Raw genomic sequence first — 17,301 nt, forward strand, 5'->3', positions numbered from 1 at the left:
CTTTAAAGATTAGAAAAGCAGTACTTGAATTGTCTTGTTTTCAGTCAAATTTGTCGTTGTTGTAGGTTTGTACCTCATGTTTCCTTAACTTTGTTAGTTATCTTCAAACAAGCAGCCTATTAGCTGGTGATAATCACTTAACAGAAGATGAACGTAAAAGCTTTTGCCAAGAAATACTAGATTTTGCCAATCAGCAAGTAGAGAACCAAGGTAAGTCTGCTTCTTAAATACTTAAAACTTAAGCTGCACTGATCTGATTGTTCCCTGAAAGTAGACTGGGAGTCTTTTTCTGACTGGGTTCATTACCTTGTGTATAACTTCTGAACCAACGTGGTTATTTACATGTCATCTCCAAAACATTTACAAAACTGTGGTAATTAAGAGTAGTCAAAGATGAACGAGTAATTAACATTTTCATCCTGAGTACTACAAAGTCTTTGTTTTCCTTCAGTCTTGTTTTTCTGATTTGACAGCTCTTAATTTATTATATGTTGGGTTATTTCAGTTGCTGACTTACATTTCTCTCTCATTGCTGGCATGCAGGTGGCAGCTCTGTGATGATACCTCTGGGATTTTGATGTTAGATCTGTACCCATCCACTTGCAGCTTATTACTTTGTCCATCTTCTCTTTATTCTTCATGCTGCTTCAGTATTATCTTGTCAGATATTAATCATAATCCAAATTCATATGGAATTCCTCCTCTAGATATAAAGACTGTTCATTTTTATGCAGACATTTACCACACGTAATATGTTCTTTTAGACTTGCTTCTTAATAAAGGTTTGGTACTGCCTTAATGTTGATTTTGGAACATAGAAAAGAGAATGAAAACTCCTTGTGTGGTAAAGCTGCTGGCTCAAGGCACCAGCCCAATTAATAGTTTCTTAAACTTATACTTGGTCTTGATTTTTATGCTCTGGGAAGTTTGTCACTTTATGCTACCCTGTTCATCTAGAACACTTTCCATAGTAGTGAAATGTTCAACTTCTGCTTGGACAATCTCTCTTAATTTAGTTCTTTTTAACAGCTGAAGCTGTAGTGTAAGTAACTGTTAGAAAACAAATCTCAGCACCTTTAAGTCTCATGCAAGATAAAAAATACTAAAGCATTGATTTGCTGTGAAATGATTCACTGGGAAATGTCGATCCACTTAATTCTAGGGGTTAAATTTTTTAAGAGAAAAGATTTGCTGAGCTCCAGCAGCACTGCAGAATAATAACATTCCTTTTTTTTTTGTCTGTCCAGGTCAGAAGGTTATATTGCCTATGCACTCCTTCGCACAACTGAAAACTCTACATTTTGACCCTCCAAATGCTGTTGTCCACGTGGGTGGAAAGTTGTCCATTGAGTTGACTTTGCTGAGCCAGATGCCCATCCCTGTCCGAGTGGATCAGATTGCCATCCACGTTCACTTCAGCATTGAAAAAAACAGTTACAGGAAAACGGCTGAGTGGCTCACGAAGCACAAAACTTCCAACGGCGTTATCAGCTTTCCAAATGAAATTGCAGGCTTTCCTTTGTCAAGAAACAACTTGCCAGCACTGGAGCTTTATGAAATGTATGAAAGGAGTCCCTCAGACAACTCTTTGAACACGGCAGGAATTATCTGCAAAAACGTGCACATGCTCCTGCGAAGGCAAGAGAGCAGCAGCTCGCTGGACATGCCCTCAGGGGTGACTTTGGAAGATGGGGCTCACGTGTTGAAATGCAGCAACTTAATACTGGAACCAGGGGACAACAAAATAACATTCAGTATTCAGGTATGTTTTTATAGTTTGGTGAAGGTAGCACTCGTGAAAGAAGAACTAAAAATGCTGGCTGAGGAATAGCTTAGAGCTGGCAGGTGGTACCTGTCTTGCTTCCTGTTGCACTTGGATGATCCATTCCCCTTATGGCTTTCCTTTTGTTGTTCTACACCTTCATTCCACAGAATCCCTTGAAAGGATTCTATTGTGTTTTTGCTGAAATTTACAGATGACTCTTCTATTTGAAATAGTTTGAGTCAGCCTTCCAGAACTTAAACATCTCGATTATTGCTGCCAAAAATTAAACTGATAAATTCCTGTACAATATAATGTATGTACTGCTCATGAGGTCTGCCTGCACTGTGGAGCTCATTCAGAATAATGTCTAAAAATTTTGATGGAAGTCCTTTTTCTAGCCCTTTAATAAGTGATTGTGTGGTTAAATTTGGTTGATAGCCTGTTCTTCACTGCAGAGGGTGGCAGAATACTTTTTCACTTGATAGATGTGATAAACTTGCCTGCAAAAAGTGTGACAAAGTTAAGCTCAGCTACAAATGTTTGAATTTAGATGTTAGAATTAAAATTTCCCCCATTAGTCATCTTATTCACATAGGAAAGGAGAAGACAAGAACATATGGATTCTCTGATATAGGAAGACTAAATTGGCATGAACAAATGTGAAAATAGAGTGTTACCACTCTAAATGCCACCCTCAGAAATTAGATTACAGTCCTACTTCTGCATATAGTGTTGGATATGAAACTTCCTCCATTTCCAATTTACACATACACTCTGAGTCAGCTTAATACTTGGAGTAATCCTTGTTTCCTCCCATTCTTCCCCCAGCAAGCTGAGTACTCCCAGTAATTGCTGGAATATTTAAGGACAGCAGTGCTTATCACTTCTGTTCACGTTGCATTACTGCCACGTGCACAGTAAATTGGAAATTGGTGGGCCCGGAGTACCAGTCCTGGTGCTTGTGGTGGTGGGTTGGTTTGTTTGCTTGTTTTTGTGGTTTTGATTTATTTATTTTTTTTTTAACTTCCCCTCCTTTGTGGCCTTGCACTTTGTGGTTTGTTTGCTTGTTTTAATGAAATGGGAAAGGCATTTACCTGCTGACTTAGTCCTAGGAAGTGAGATGCCAAGCATTTTCAAAAGTGAGACTTCACCATTCGTTTGGCATTCCAGGAGTGGGGGCTTCTGGCCTCAATTATCATCTTGCTCTCTTCTTTGGGTTTCTTTACTTTCCCTGCCCACCTCTGTAACCCTTCATAGGGAAGTATTTTGTAGAGCTCAGTGCTACAGTAGTGAACATCAGTTTAGGGAAAATTTGAGTGGGAAAACACTGAGAAATTCAGTGCAGCATCAGTGATTAACAAGAGATGGGCCAGTGAGGAATGTGACAGGTTTTTCATAGCTGCTTCATTTTCTGAGCATTATCAAGCCTCTGTATTGGGTTGAGTATGGATGCTGTGAAGAGAGAAAGTGTTTTGCACATGCTACATGCCTGCTGGCTTTGGCATTTTCTAATTGGTTTAAATTAACTGTGGTCCCATTTTTGTCCTTTTATAAACAAATTTCGAAATAAGAGTCTACATATTCACTCCTGATGCCTAGAAACTGATAACTAGACAGAGCTGGACAGGAGATTTCTTCAGCATTTTTAGCATATTTAGGTGCTCCACACCTGAGATTTTAACTTATCCTTTTTTTTTTCTTTTTTCTTTTTTTTTTTAAAATTTCTATCTTGTCATAGAACTTTGTTTAGGGTGAAGCTTTCAATAGGCTCACATACTCTGCCTTTCCATTCCCCCAGCACTGGGGCATAAAGCAGTAGCAGGTATCTCAAGGTGGAAGCTGAGCTCAAGTCCCTCATGATACAATGTGGAATGGCAATAATGTCATTTGAACTTCCTAGTGACCTAAATTTTTTAGGTTTCTCAACCTTTCAAAGGATTGGGACAAGTTAATGGGATCTGGACATGTCAGAGGCCCCGGTGGCTGGAAATGTAGTTTTCTGTAAAACAAATTAACATGCCTGTAGAACAGGATTTCGGATGAAGGAGCATTACTAGAAGAAAGCTGTTAGAGACTTTTCTGAGCAGGCTTTGTGGCTTAGTGGGATCTGAAACAAGAGGAGAAGAGATATGGATGAAAAGCTAGACAGAGCTCAGCTTTAAATTTGTCTGGCTCTGCCATGCATCTGGTGGCTACTGGAAGGTGGACAGCCTTACACTTAAAACTTCCTATTTTCCCCACCTTCTGTTGAAGAAAAGACCTTTGCATGGGAAGACTGCTCAGGGTGAATCCTGCAACACGGTTATTTAAAGCATGACTTACCTGTCCTCAAAGGGAAAATCTGAGCACGTTATAATTTCAACAGTGTGTTACTAGATAACATGATGAAACCTTCTCTAGATCTGAGCTGCAGTATTCACAAAATATTTACTGAAAATCCATTGTCACTGTAGTAATATACTGTGTCACTTCTACTGGATTACATAGCTGGCCAGAGGATAGAAGCTGCTGACAGCTTGTTTTCTAAATTTTCTTACAGTAATGCTTAACTGCACTACTTCTGCAGAAACAGGAATGAATGACTGTGCTTCTGTGTTGCAGAGGGAGTTTGATTCTTTCTGTAGATCTTAGACTGATGGTCAGCATTATTTATGCTTATAGCAGTCTTCCAGTATTTTTTTTTCAAGCTTTTAAAGAGATCAGAAGGCACTGTCTGAATTTTTTAGACCAATATTCCCACCCCATGGTAAGATTTAAAGTATGTGTATATCTCATGAAAGACTTCACTCATGCTTTTCTGTTTATAAAGTGTTCAAGGGCCAAAATGTATTGGCTTTAATGTCAAAATGCATAATACTGAATTTCAGTCAGGATTTGCTATGTAAATAACTGTGTGAGGTTTGAATGTTAAGTTGTTAGAGCTTTTCTCTTTAACTTCTAGACTTATTATTTAGATTTAATTATACCCAGCATTGGTATTTACATATTACACTTGGTAAAGTGGCTCATGAAAAAAGAAAACACTTCCCATTCCCTAGCAGTAGTAGCTAAGAGCAAATAGAATCAAGAATAAATGTACTAGCAGATGTTACAGATGTGCTTTTTATATTATAAAAAACCATCCTGAATCCCATTTTTCAGGGTAAGGGAACAGTTTTGAATTAAAAATGTAGGTACTACTTTTTGTGAACTTCCACTCAGGGGAATGTATGAAATCATTAGCTTGAGCTGAAAGGTGTGCCTTATATAAAAACTGTAGGATTTTACAATTCTTTTTTATGAATTAGCCAAATAAGGACAGGTATCATAGAAGTACTTCATAATATAATTATTTTTTCATGTATGTGTTGCACCTGGGGGGGGAGGAGGGGGAACCAACCAAGAAACAAGACAAAATGCACCCCAAAATAACTAATTGACAGCAGAGCTGCTATGTTAGTTTTTCTGATTATCAGTACTTTTTAGTTAATGTTGTTTTTTCTTGAATTAGCAAGCACTCTCGAGCTTGTATCTTAATGGGGCAAAAGGTGCTCCTTTGTGAAAATCTTCTCATTTACTCAGAAAAACAAATCTGCCATGTTACTTTACAAATTCAAAGCACCTGGTAAACATGAGCTGTTCTTTGGGAGAGGGCTTGTTCTAGAAGCATTTCCTGAACTGAAAAAAATCCATTGCAATGTTTTCTTCCAAGGCCAAAGAACCTGGGACATACACACTCAGGCAGCTGTGCACTTCAGTGGGAAAAGTACAGTTTGTCCTCCTGCACATTTACCCGATTGTGCAGTACGACGTGTATTCCCAGGAGCCCCAGCTGAAAGTGGAGCCCATGACTGGTAGGTACAGCTGCTGTGCTGGAGTTGTTTTGATGATTCCTGTTGCCCTCCTGTGGGACTAAAGTGTTTTCTGGCCTGAGTATTACTCAGATTTTTCCCTGCTCTTAGTTTCGAGTGTAAAATATATTCTTGCTTTTCAAATTATCCATTAGTCGTGCCCTGTCAATAATGGCTCATTTTCAACAACTCATTCCAGTGCTTGGTTCTGGACATGCAGTGTCACTGATGAACATAAATTTGAACACGTTGTGCCACTTAAATATCAGGTGTGATTTGAGCTGCCACACTGGCTAGAAGTGAATATTTAAATTTTTAAATATTTAAATATTTTTACTGAGCTCATTATTTGGTTGGTTTGTGATCAAAGGGTCAATTAGGTTGGAAAAGACCTCTGAGATGATTATCCAACCTATGGCTGAACACCACCTTGTCAGCCAGACCATGGCACTAAGTGCCACATCCAGTCTTTCCTTAAACACCTCCAGGGATGGTAACACCTCTCTGGGCAGCCCATTCCAATGTCTGATCACCCTTTCTGTGAATAAATTCCTCCTAATGTGAGTCTGCAATCCCTTTGGTATTTACAAGAAATACGTAAGAACTGGTATTCTCTACTAGAGATGATAATAAAAACTTTTTTAAAATGAATACTAAATACATCCATTGCTTTCAGGGACAGCAGAACATTACTTGCTGTAGAGTTTATCAAAGTTTATAAATGGAAGTTAATAGTGATTGTGTTTTCAGGCTATTAAGTGTGGCAGCTGAGGAGTTAATATGCATTTTGTGCTGTCATTCCAGTTACAGGGTTTGCAGTGTGTGGGTGATGGAAGGACATTTGGGCATTAATCAAAATACCTAGCCCTGTGAAACTGATAGTTGTGATCCTTTGTGCATTCTGGCATTCTTGTTAGGTTGATTATGTAAATATAACATGTGAGTGTGACTGGCATCACAGGTGCAAAAACACAAAGCTGTCTACAACCTGGAGAACTTAAAATGTTTACTGAATTCTTTGGGGTTATTGTATTTCACTGAATTCTGTGCTGCCAGAGCTACACAGGATGTGAGCCAGCTCTTCTAAGCCATCCAAGATACAGTGGGTTTGGCCACTCAAGTTTAACCACTGTTTTCCCCACAAGAGGCATCTGAGCTGGGTTTAATGTGATGTGTAACACCAAAACCCCTCACTTGTGAGTTATCCTGATGTGGGATGAATGGTCTGCTAGTGAGCCTTAGCAGTGCATTGTAACCATCTGCTGGAATCTGCTAACAGTTTCTGCTTTCTGCTCCAGACAGCCTCTTGGCTGGCATTCCCCAGAAGGTGAAGTTCACAGTGACCACTGGTCACTACACCATGAAGAGCGGGGACACTTTGCAGCTCAGCAACGCGGACGCCATGCCCATCCTGTACCACCCCGAGAGCAAGGCAGTGATCTATTCCAACACCAGGGGTAAGCAAGGAAGGAAAAATTGACAACTCTTAAAAGCCTGAAAATCCTGAAGTAAACCTGTGCTTATTACAGTATTGAGAACACTGACACTGTCTTTTTCAATAGTCATTATTGAGGACAGTTTTAGGGACTTGCAGCTGAGTGCTTCAGCGCAAGAAAGGCCTTAAGTTTTCACCCTCAAAGTAGTAGTATGAACTTTTCAGCAAACATAGCTGGACAATTTTACTTTCATGGATGAAATGCAGAAGGCATGGTGAAACTGCTGATGATGACCAAAAATGCTGATGCCTGTGTGTGTTCAATAAGTTGCAAGTTTGCTATAAGTGAAATTATGAGACCAAGGAGGTGCAGGACTTCGTTAAAACTTCAGTAAATGTCATATGATGGCATAAAGTAGCTCTTTAGCTGGTTTGAAGTTTGTTATCAATTTGTCCTCTTAGTTCTTGCTGGAGCATTAAAGGGACTACATGGAACATGGTTACCTTCTGGCTGTTTAAAAAGGATAGTGTGTTACTCCTGTAAAGTTGTGAATAGCAGTTATATTTAAGATGTGCAGATTACAGATATAAATATATAGATATCATTTGAAGAGGTTACTATGGAGTTTTACAACATGGTTGCACATTGCTGTTTTTGCAAAGGTGGGGGTCTTGCTAGGAAGTGGTTATGGCACCACATCTTTTTCTATTATTTCTGTTTTCTCCCACTACACAATTATAGAAAAGATCTCAGAATCCTCATTAAGGATTCAGTCTTCTGAGAAGATCACAAGCATCAGTTTGCCAGTGGCTCCTGCATATCATGTGATTGAATTTGAACTAGAAGTCATGTATTTGCCATCGGCCACGGAATCTGCAGTGGAGAAAGAAAATACTGTAAATAAAGAAAATCACAGAAAAAACAAAGAGAAGCAGAAACGAGACAACTGCATGGCTACTGTTGACCAAAAAGTAAGATGTAGTTTAACATTTTTATTTTGAAATTTATTGGATCACAGGGGTAAGCACTTCACAAAATAGAAGTGGTGGTGATGGGGAACTGCTTGTCTGGAACTTATCTTCCCTTAAAAGATGTACATGCAAAAAATCATAGCAAATGTTATAAATATAAAGAAATTGTAAACATAAGCAGAAAGATACACTATGTTTAATATATTGCCAACTGTTCCCCTAGCTAGCAATCTGAGCTTTAATGTTCTAACACTCAGAGTTTATATAGCATGAAGGATACCTGTGGCTTTGTAAAAGGTGTTGTGGTGGTCTTTAAATTCCCACTTCTGATTCATGGGAAATGTATTTCTTCCACTTGCAAAGAATCTGTATGCCTTGCTGAGGCACTGAACGCTGTAGTGTCACATTATTTAGTTGGAGGTAGCTTTTCCTCTTAATTTTTATTATGAAGGGTGAATAAAATAAGTAGCACGGAAATAAACTGTTCAACTGACAGCAAAATGATCTTGAAACCATCACCTTTCACAGTGTTACTCCCTGTTAAAATTGACCATCCTTGTGTGTGAGGAGCTGGGTAGAAAGGAATAGCTACACACCAGCGTTGCTAAAACGTGATGTGACAAAATTTGGGGTTTTTTCAGCATATAAAAATATGTTGTTAAATGTATATGCTTTACAGTTGGAAGAATGGCAGCATTCAGTTCAGGAGAAATTCTTCAGTCAAACATGCTGCTTCAAATTAGAAGATATATATGTTAAATATTTTTAAAATATTTTGAGCTTGAATTTAATATATTAAAGTATTAAAAAGACATGTAAGTAATAGATCTTACAGCAATTTATTTGACACTGACCTTTACCAGGTTATCAAGATGCTAGTGGTACTGTTTGTGTCCTTTTACCTCTTCTTTCTTCTAGTCCCCCTTCCTTTATTTTAAGTCTTCAGAACTGGGTATGTGAGTTTCTGTAGGAAAAGCTCCTTTGATATTTCATATCCCACTCACAGGCAAACAAACCCCTAATATTTTCTCAGATTAGTTTTTAACATACTGATTTGTTTGTTTGTTTGTTTGTTTCTTCTTCCCATTCTGGATGCATTAGATGTAGACACTTTGTCAGAAAAGTTTTGCTTAGAAAGGAGAAGAAAAGCAAAATCTTTATGCCAAATACCATTATGGATAAGAACTTTGTTCCCTTTTTTTTCTTTAGGTGACCATTGATTGTCCTTGGTCGATTTACTCCACTATTATTGCATTAACATTCTGCATCCCTTTTAATGCCAAGCATTCCTTATTGTCAGCTGGCAAACGGTAATGTACTCATTAAGTATTTATTGTTTCTTTCTTCTTATAAAATATGGAGCTGGAGTTTCATAAGTAATATTTATAGCAGCCTTTTTTTTTTTTTTTTTTAATATATTTAAGTTGAGCTTTTATTGTCTTCCCACTGGAAGCATGTGCATTTCCTCTAGTGTTCTTTCATGACAGTAAAACAAATCTGTGGTTTCAGCTGTTTTGGAAATAAGACCACAAGCTGAACCAAGCTAAGCTGTTTCTGTGTAGTTATCTGTTTTTGTTTATTGTGAAAGAGGGTGTTTTACAGCCTTGTTTTATGGACATGGACTCTCTCAATGTAACGGTTCAGCTTTCATTGAACAAACTGTGTCACATTTTTCAGGAAATATGTGCAAGTCTGTGTTCAGAATTTGTCAGAACTCTGTTTCCAGCTTTCAGACTACAGCCTAAAAAATTCTGCTGACTGTAGAGATTTGCAGCTGGTACCTCTCAACCCTGCATCTCAACAGGTAAAGTTCACTTGGTGGTTTATGAGCTCATTGGCAGGACAAGTAGATGAAAGTTCCTTTTAGTGAAATTGTTAGCACTACTTTTGCACGTAGATTTTGTAATAATTAAGACTGATAGCTGAGTTAGGTCAGACCTTTGTAGTTCTCTGAGTAGATTGATTTTTAAGGATGCTTTGGACAGCATTGACACCTGTAGATCTCAGAATAATTCTAAAACTTGCCAAGATTATTAGATAAGTTTTCAAACTTGTTCATCTCATGCAAAGCACTATATACCTGCTTGAACAACAGCTATACAAATGTAATATCACCATTGACATTTAATGTATTCATCTTATGGCTGCAGTTTGTCATTAGGTTTTAGGCAAAAAAATCAGGTGGACACAGTTTTCCAGTTAAATACAGCTGTAAACTAGTTGAGTTGCAGAAGAGTTCCTTGTCACAGAATCCCAGAATGGTTTGGGTTGGAAGGGACCTTAAAGATCATTTTGTTCCAATGTCCTGCCATGGGCAGGGACACCTCCCACTAGATCAGGTTGCTCAGAGCCCCATTCAGCTTGGCCTTGAGCACCTCCAGGATGGGGCATCCACAACCTTCTTGGGCAGCCTTGAAGTTTCTTTCAGCCTTGTCTGAACATATTAACTCGGTCATTCTTGGTGCCTAGGAAAAGTATATAAGGACATATTAATAAATTTATTAAATTTGACTTTTGATTAAAATATTTGTTTCAATGTGAAGTGTTCCCTTTTGAAACACTTGATTCTGACAGTGAAATCCCTCCTTTTAAACAGATGTGCGTTGTGGAAAAAAAAATCACTACTAGTTATTTTGGTTGCATATTTCCCTAATTATTTACTTAATTTAATTTTATAAACTATATTAATGCCAGAACAGACTAACATATATATGTGCATTTCCATTTGTTTTCCAGAGGAAGGAAGGAGCTAACACTTTAAACATTTTCTTTCAGGTCATATACAGTAAGCAATCAATATTCTTTGTATGGGAATTGAAGTGGACAAAAGAGCTTCCTCTCTCCTTGCAGTGCCTGTTTTCAGTCAGCTTTTGTCCAGCTACCTCTGAAGAACAGTCTCTTACCCTGAAGCCGTTCACTTATGAATTCCAAGTGGAAAATTTTTTTGTGAGTATGGCACATCTTAACTGAAAGGGGTTTCCTAATGTATGGAAAGGGAAAGTCAAGAAATATATTAGGAAAGTTCTGTTTACATCATGAGATTAATACTTGCTTAGAATCATTGGAAAACCAGTTTGTGAATGGTACATCTGCAGCCTGGTATGATATAGTGGAATCATATCCTTGCCACAAGAATGTGGTTGGGGCCATAACACTTGCTCTTGGTCTTGTTTAATTTTTTTGATGTTTTCATCTTTCTGGATTTGAGCCATGAAGACTCTCTGTAGATTACTGAGCTGCTTTTTCCCTGCTATCTTAAGACTGTGCTCTCCAAAGTAAATTGCAATTTCCAAAAAATCTGTGCTATTGAAGGCATCTGAGTTGGTTTTTGTAGTGCTTGTGATGAGCTCCTCTAATGAAATATTTAAGGTTTTCTAGGCCATTATCTTAAATGTTTCTCCTTTTCCCTTATGGACGAACTTATTATTCCTTTGATCAGCTAGGAAGCTTATAGGCTGGATAAATTTCCATTAATAGGAGCTTATATCAACATTATTTAATGTCATCTCTAAATTCAGTGTTACCCTTTGTGATGATTGGGCAAAAATTAGCATCATGAGAAGACTTTCACTGGGTTAAATCCTTTTGTCTGTCTTCAGTGTTGCTGCATTTCCTACCTGCTTATTGCAAACTGGCATTGGAACAATATTTTAGGTGTCTTTTTACCTGCTGGCATGTAACAAGCATTTGTTGGCACCTGTATCAGCACCTTTCTGGAGTTTTTAAAGAGAACTAGCTGTGCTAAACAGTGGGGGTTTTGGTAGAAATTTAATTTTGTAGGAATTGGAAATTAGTTCTTTGATGTGGGCACTGTTATTTGGGGGACTGTGAGGGTAAGAGGGTTGAAGTAGTTCTCCTGTATTACTCAGAATTACTCTTCCTGTAAAGGGAGGTGCTAAGAAACTAATAAAAAAATTTTAAATAGTAAGATTAGTGTCCATTTAGGAACATTGAAAGGCTGAGTTAAAGCACAAAAGTGAAGGAAAAAATGGTGTGCTCAGCTGCTGGTATCAAAAACAGATTGAATCAAATTTGGTTTGATTACCTGATCTAGTGGAAGGTGTCCCTGCCTGTGGCAGGAGGTTGGAACTACATGGTCTTAAAGGTCCCTTCCAACCCAAACTGTTCTAGGATTCCATGTTCTACGATTTTTGTAAACTGAGCAAGATAATGAAGTGAACCTTACTTGTAACTGATTCTTGCATTAAAAAGATCTAACAGGATATGGCTGTTAAATGTAAAGTTAATTTTGTATTGTATCAGTTGTCCAGTTCAATTTAAACACAAGTAAAACATCCCTTTTTTCTTGACAACAGCACTGTTTTCTTCCTGACAGACACTGTATCATGTGAAAAGTGAGATTTTCCCACCACTGGGGGCAGAGTACTGTAAAACAGGCTCCCTCTGCTCTTTAGAGGTGTCGATCACCCGACTTGTTGACCTCTCAGAGGTTGACAGAGATGAAGCATTAACGGAATCAGATGGATATTGCACAACAAAACTTATGTATGAAGGTAAGACTATTTTTCTTGAAAATTCCCCAGTACTCTTTTCTTGAGAATGGCATCTGCCAAACTTTATCTGGCAGATGTTCTTGTATTGTGGGTGCGGCTGCTCGGTGAAGCAGTTTGCATTTTGCATTTTGCTAGACTGAGAATATTTTATTTTTTCTCTTTAATCTGTCCTCTAGTGGAATATAAATGCTCTTCAGAATGGATGAATACTTGCTTGGGGCTCAACTATAGTCCCTTTTGTGTAGAGCTGTTTTGTTACCTTGCACAGCTCTTCACACATAAAAGCTGGTGGGCTTTTAGATGTTGCTAAAATGCTGAAAGAAATTATTGTAAGGGCTCTCCATTTTTCACAGAAGATCTTTATAGTGTTCGCTCTTAATTCTTGCAGTTGTTGACAACAGTAGTAACTGGGCAGTCTGTGGAAAAAGTTCTGGAGTGATATCTATGCCTGTAGCACCTCGAGCAACTCACAAAGTCCACATGGAAGTGATGCCGCTGTTTGCTGGAAATCTGCCTTTCCCTGATGTCAGATTGTTCAAATACCTCCCTCACCATTCTGCTCACTCCATGCAACTTGATGCTGGTAAGGCTCTCTTCACTATGTGGCTACTTACAGAAATTACTCTGCTTCTGCTGTGTTGTTGTGTAAAGAGAAAAGCAAGGCAAGAAATATGTTGGCCAGGTACTCATAGATGTCTGTGTTACTGACCCTCACTAACAGTTCTCATTCGAAAAAACTTATAAAATGTTGCTCTAATGGAACTTTGAATTTGGGTTGCCACCTCAGTCTGTGAGGAGGAATAATAAATGCATTGTTTTCTTACATTTCCTTTAAAGATTAGTTTGAAAAGTAGTTGTCACTGTCATGGAAGTTGTCTGTTCCTTGATTTATAATCAAGTGAAAACTATTCGATAACCCTCTAATCCTGCAGTTTCATTTCCTGTAAATTGGACATCTAGTGTGTCTTCATTAGCTTTGAAATTTTTTCCCAGTTTTTTAAGGGATTAAGTACAAAACAAAAGAACTGCTGAAAATTTGTGGCAGTAGACCAGATTAGATGAAGAGTTTAAATTGCCACAGCCATTCAGAGTATTTACCTGTACTGTGAAGTAATCCCAGAGCTTAGTGAGAATTCACTTGTGCAAGCCACATGTATCAGCTGGATACAGGAACTGCCAGTGTGCACCCTTCTGGCCTGTGACAAATGTGAAGTAATGCTACTGAAATTTTCCTTATAAACCAGTATAATTCACTGTTACATCTGGTGCTGGCCTAAAAGTGTGCACAGACTGTTACCTCAGCAGAGATGCTCAGTAACTGAAGAGGTGGTAAACTGACTCTGTGCCTGAGCTCTGAAATTATCCTTTAAGTTGTTTAATCCGTCCGTAGAACAAAACTGTGGTTTTTTTTTATTTTAAACAGATAGCTGGATTGAAAATGACAGCCTGTCTGTGGACAAGAACGTGGATGACCAGGCTGACAGCAGCAGCATCAGGAGCAGAGGCAGCCTGCATTCCACAGCCAGCGGGGAGCACAAGGGTTTGCCGATGCCCCGGCTCCAAGCCTTCTCTCCGGGGCAGGTCTTCAACAGCAGCACGGGAATGCAAATCCTTGTCATTCCCAGCAAGGACGACCACGTTCTGGAAGTCAATGTCACGTGACAACTCGGTATGGAAAACAAGGAACACAAAAACCCCATTAGAAACTGGATATGAAAGCACTTTAAAGGATAAATGACCTGATTTAGTCTTCGTTGTAACATTAACTCTAAGGAGACCTATGGCACTCGACGTGTACTGGCCATGGAAGCACCAGACAATTGTATCAATTTAAATGTACAGTGAAGCTTGTGTCAGCTAGTTTATATTGCCACTTTAGTATGTTTTGTGTAAGCTATTGGGTTTTCTCCCTTCAGTCACATCCTGCATCAAAACACAGGGCAACAAAAGCAAAAAATCCAAGTATTTGGACCACTTCTTTATTTTTTTTTTTTTTTTTTGTCGGGCAGCTGAGAGATTTGTTTCATGCTTCCTACATATTTTAGAATGTAGAGTTGGATAATTATCCAAATCTTGAATTTTTATGTAATAATTTACAGGCTTTTCCACACTTGTGCCAGAAACATAACAGAGCATCCAACAGCACATTCACTGGTGTGACAGTTGCTTTACTGGTTTGGTTTTAGTTTGTTTGTTTGTTTTATCATTGTTAATTCCTGCCATTGCAATTTTATATTAAACTTCCATCATTTCCATACTTAGATGCATGGAAGAGCTACTGCTATAAACAATCTTAACTGAACAAAATTCCTTAATTTTCTGAGGCTTTCTCCTTCACAGAGTAGACACTGTGATGTCACATATTATATGATTTTTTTTTTTTGGGGTGGGGGCTGGGTCATCCTCTTGCATATTTCTTACCAAAGAAAGATATTGATAGAATTTAATAATAAATTATTTGGCTTATTGAGTTCCCAGGTTAATTTCTTTTACTACCATTTCCAAGTGGCTTCGTGTGCTGCCTCAGTTTTTAAATTGGGGCAAAAATTTCAGTATGATGTGATACTTGAACAGTCAACCTTTCGTCATAAAGGCTTAGTGTAATTATTACTGATTAGAGGCCAGACTTCTGCATTCATGATGAAAGAAAGAGGTTGGTTTGATATAGGAAAGCTTGCAGATGTAGAATAATCGTGAAGCAAAGTTAAAACATGTAACTTAAAGAATTTCATTATTTATATCTGAAATGTAAATACAAAAAATGTAAAAAAAAAAAAAAAGTGTAATTTTTGTGAATGTTGCAAATCCACCTGTGACTGGAAAAATTACAACTTCTGATGTCCTGCTTCTGATACTGAAACTTGTGCATTTAATGTGAGAATGACCTTTTCTACTTGCAGATCTATAATGGTGCGTTGTCAACAGACTCCACAGAGGAAACTGTCCCATGTCAAATACTTGTCAGTAAAACTAAAGTGAGGAGCTGCTTGTTAGACAAATTCATTGTTATTATTTTTTTCTAAACTCAGCTTCTGCTAAATTATAAAGGGGAAATAAAAAACAAACCCTCTTTCCAAAAAGAACAGCAATTAAGTTGAAAAAATGAACAGGCACCCTGCACTGGTCTAAACAATTTTTTTTTAATTATTATTTTTTATTTAAAAAAAAAAGAAGTCTAAATAGATGTATAAAGTAGACCTGCTAGCTGAAAATGTTCTTATTATGCATCTTCTTTCTGTGAAGGAATGCCCTTTCTCTGTGGAAATCATACCATTTTATTCTGGATAAAACCCAAAGCATCATTTAGTGCGAATGACTGCTGGGATTCCTTGACTGGAAAAGGTAACAAGTTAGTGACTTTGACACTGCAGGTATTATTAATTCCATTTTCATGGTTTGCTATTAAATCATTTTTCACATTGTTCTGTAATATACTGTTAGATTAAACACATTGTACTAAGATTGTTTAATGAAATTGTAAGCGTTACAGTTCTAAATATACATGTTTTAAAAAGAAATCAACTTCTCTGCTGCTCTGACTTCTGTTTTGTTGGAAGGAGTGATTGTTTCACCAATTTTAGCCAAAGCTACTGTTGTCTGCAAAAATCAGATTCATGACCCTGTGTGCAACAAGCCAATAATTACACCCTGGAGAGAGACATTGATTATTTATTTATTTCAGAGGTTGCACAAGCCTGGGTGCTCTGTGGTATTCCACAAATCAAGCACGTCCCTCTGGACTTTCTGCACCATTATTTATACACAGAAGTTCAGTGTCAGTAACCCTCTATTACAAAGGGTTAGTAATTTCCATACAGGTTATGTACTCCCAGCTAACTTCTATACATGCTCAGGGAAAGAGTCTTTACCTGGGCAGGGTCTTGTTACCCTGTGGGTGTGATTTTTAGTATTATAATGAAGATAGTTCAGCTATAGGATATATGAACCTTGAATCCTTTGCCAAGTTGGCAACGTATACACAGACATACATCAGCATTTTGATCTACTACATCCTTAAAGCTTGTTAGCTCCTGGCTGTCTGTGTGTCTGCCCCGCTGCCCCAGCAAAACACACAGACAGGCACATCCCACTGGAAGTGATTATCCTGCTCCTACTTCACTCCCTGGATCCTGTCCCGTCTGGGAGCTGTGGGCCCAGCTATAGAAGTATGGAGTTAATGGATTGTTATGCCTCAAACAGAGATGATCATTCAAGCAGGCAAGTTAGAACAGGATGTGGGGCTGTATGAAGGTAGAGCAGCAGTGCCAGTTTTCCTGTTCACATCCTTGGTGACCACACAACATACAGTGCAGGTGCAGAACTGGGGTCAAGGAGTGGGCAAAGCCAAGAGAAGGGGATCAAGACCACCAAGGACCCCAAAGCACCTCTTGACACTTTTCAAGAGCTCTCCATAAGAAGAAGGTGTCTGCAATGCTGATTGCATCAGACATGAAGAATTTCCTCCCTGGGGAGAGATCTAGGTGTTCTAACGCTCACTTGAATGTATACAACCCAAGGAACCCAAAGGATCAAGACTGTGACCAAGGGATGTTGAAATTACAACAATCAAGTCTCATCGCTGGATCCATGGGTGGTAATATCTTTTCACTATCTACTTTTAACCTTTCTGTCTCTTTCCTTCTTGTCCTCATGTATTTTCTTTGTGGTATTTTTATACTTTTACAGAAAATAACCAAACCGTACACACATCTCCTCTCCGCTGCAATTAATTTGCTTTAAAATAAACTTGCCTCATTTATACACCGGTTATTCAGTGTTGTTTCA

General features: G+C 38.3%; 1 protein-coding gene across 1 annotated transcript in view; it reads left to right on the forward strand.

Annotated features, from left to right (window-relative positions):
- Positions 1-16,038, forward strand: part of TRAPPC10 (trafficking protein particle complex 10) — a 42,379-nt gene extending 26,341 nt beyond the window's left edge. Inside the window, exons 13-23 of the mRNA XM_027635661.1 lie at positions 98-210; positions 1,248-1,762; positions 5,457-5,598; positions 6,894-7,052; positions 7,773-8,002; positions 9,212-9,312; positions 9,680-9,806; positions 10,778-10,948; positions 12,339-12,516; positions 12,905-13,099; positions 13,940-16,038. Coding sequence (XP_027491462.1) covers positions 98-210; positions 1,248-1,762; positions 5,457-5,598; positions 6,894-7,052; positions 7,773-8,002; positions 9,212-9,312; positions 9,680-9,806; positions 10,778-10,948; positions 12,339-12,516; positions 12,905-13,099; positions 13,940-14,178 — 2,170 coding nt within the window. The 3' untranslated portion in view covers positions 14,179-16,038. The remainder of the gene's footprint in view (positions 1-97; positions 211-1,247; positions 1,763-5,456; positions 5,599-6,893; positions 7,053-7,772; positions 8,003-9,211; positions 9,313-9,679; positions 9,807-10,777; positions 10,949-12,338; positions 12,517-12,904; positions 13,100-13,939) is intronic.
- The last annotated feature ends 1,263 nt before the right edge of the window (positions 16,039-17,301 follow it).

The sequence above is a fragment of the Corapipo altera genome, unplaced genomic scaffold (assembly GCF_003945725.1).
Source record: "Corapipo altera isolate COAL_440 unplaced genomic scaffold, ASM394572v1 0, whole genome shotgun sequence".
NCBI classification, from domain to species: domain Eukaryota; kingdom Metazoa; phylum Chordata; class Aves; order Passeriformes; family Pipridae; genus Corapipo; species Corapipo altera.